At 68.8% G+C, this 1,900-nt stretch overlaps 1 protein-coding gene across 1 annotated transcript in view; it reads left to right on the top strand.

Annotated features, from left to right (window-relative positions):
* The first annotated feature begins 1,278 nt into the window (after positions 1-1,278).
* The window catches only part of TCF7L1 (transcription factor 7 like 1), an 18,212-nt gene continuing 17,590 nt past the window's right edge, over positions 1,279-1,900 (top strand). Inside the window, exons 1-2 of the mRNA XM_027907909.1 lie at positions 1,279-1,525; positions 1,604-1,664. Of these exons, the coding sequence (XP_027763710.1) occupies positions 1,325-1,525; positions 1,604-1,664 (262 nt within the window). The 5' untranslated portion in view covers positions 1,279-1,324. The remainder of the gene's footprint in view (positions 1,526-1,603; positions 1,665-1,900) is intronic.

The following is a 1,900-nucleotide window of genomic DNA, read 5'->3' as shown; positions in this document are numbered from 1 at the left end:
GCACGACCCCCCGCAGCTGCCTCCTGCTTTTCCTTGGGAATCTTGGGCAGGGGGGACTGGGGTCACCAGCGATTTCGATGGTACAAAAGCCTTTTCATGGAGTATTTCAGGCAAGGCAACTGAAGAACCTTTGTGGAGCAGAGCGAGGGGCTGCTGGGGGGTGGTGGAGCCTGGTGGCCCCCGGGGGTTTGGGGACTGGAGGTTGGGGTTCACAGTCAGGCTGTGGGTGATGGGGTGAGACCAAGACAGTGGTTTGGAGATGTTGGATGAAGCCCCGTTTGGTGCCACCCCAGCAGCCCCGTGAGTGCCCGTCACAGGGGAACAAGCCCACCCTGTAAAAAAAAAAAAAGGGGGAAAAAGGTTTCTGCAGTGGGTCTGTCCTGCAGGATGGCTGGTCTCACCATGGTAGGACTCTGCTCCTGCTCCTGCTGTGGGAAGGGATGAGGAGCCCCTCCTGAGCATCCCCTGGGGTGGGGGACAGGGATATTGGGGTGAACTGGGGACACTCCAGTGTGATTGGACACAGGGATGGGATGGGGACACCCTGATGGGATGGGAACAATATGGCAGGTCAGGGTCACCCTGGGTGGAATGAGGGTTCTCCTGCTACATGGAGGCACCCACATGCAATAGGGACACCCCAGCAGGATGATGGGATGGGGGGCACCCTGGGTGGGATGGGGGTACTTAAGGAGGGTGAAGCCAACTAAATAGGATGGGGGGTAGGGTACGGACATCTTCAGCAGGGTGGGAGCACCCAGATTGGGGGGATCACCCCGGGAGGGATTGGGGACCTGCATGGGAGAGGGCACGATGGGGGTCCCCCCACTCTGGGCACGGTGGGGCCATCAGGGCAGGATGGGGGGCACACAATGTGCCAGACCATGTATGCACTGAAAGCACTCGGATGGGAAGTGACCCCATGGATGGGAATGGGGGGACCCCAGCTGGGGCACCCTGGATAGGGCAGAGGAACCCTGGATGGCATGAAGGCTGCCCGGATGGGATGGGGGGACCCCTCACGGAATGGAGGACCCCGAATGGTCAGGGAGCGCCAGGCACGGCAGGACCGGCCGTCGCCCCGTGGGCGCCCCGTGGGCAGCGGGGCCGCTCCGCCGGCGGGGCCGGGGGCGGGCGCGGGGCCGGTGCGGAGCCGGCTGCGGGACCCGTGCGGGGCCGGTGGGGCGGTGCGAGCCCCTGCCCGGCCCCCGGTGTCGGTTTGCATCCCGGCTCCTCCCCGCCCCGCCGCCCCGCGCATTCCCGACCCTCCGGGCGGCGGCGGCGGCGGCGGCGGGGCCCGGCGGGGCCGGGGCGGGACCCCACGATGCCGCAGCTGGAACCGACGGGGGGGGACGACCTGGGGGCCCCCGACGAGCTCATCGCCTTCCAGGACGAGGGCGAGGAGCAGGACAAGGGCGCGGGGCGCGGCTCGGCCCACGGGGACTTGGACGAGCTCAAGTCCTCGCTGGTCAGCGAGACCGAGAACCGCGGGGGCCCCGGCCCCGGAGGCGGCCCCGGCCCCGAGGTGAGGCGGGGGGCGGCGGGAAGCCGGGGGGACGCGCCCCCCGCCCGGCCCCGCTCCGCTCATCGCCTCTCCCCGCAGGCGGAGCGGCCCCCGCCGCCCCGGGAAAGTTTCCAGAAGCCGCGGGACTCTCTGGCAGAAGGTACCGGACCCCCCCCACGGCGCCCCCCTTCCCCTCCCGCTCCCCGCTGCATCCCCTGGGACCAGCCGACACTTCCCAACTTCTTTGTTTCCGCCCCCGGCTGCAGGCGGGACCCCCCATGTCCCCCCCCCCGGCTCCCCTCGTGTGTCTCCCAGTTCCCCCCACCGTGTGTCCCCCCCTCGTGTACTCACCTCCCCATTTGTCCCCCGCCCCGTGTCCTTCTGCCACCCCCGTAT

Source organism: Empidonax traillii, unplaced genomic scaffold (assembly GCF_003031625.1).
Source record: "Empidonax traillii isolate 1590-97213 ecotype Southwest subspecies unplaced genomic scaffold, ASM303162v1 scaffold1569:size99645, whole genome shotgun sequence".
In the NCBI taxonomy this organism is placed as follows: domain Eukaryota; kingdom Metazoa; phylum Chordata; class Aves; order Passeriformes; family Tyrannidae; genus Empidonax; species Empidonax traillii.
This window is presented reverse-complemented; position numbering and strand designations above follow the sequence as displayed.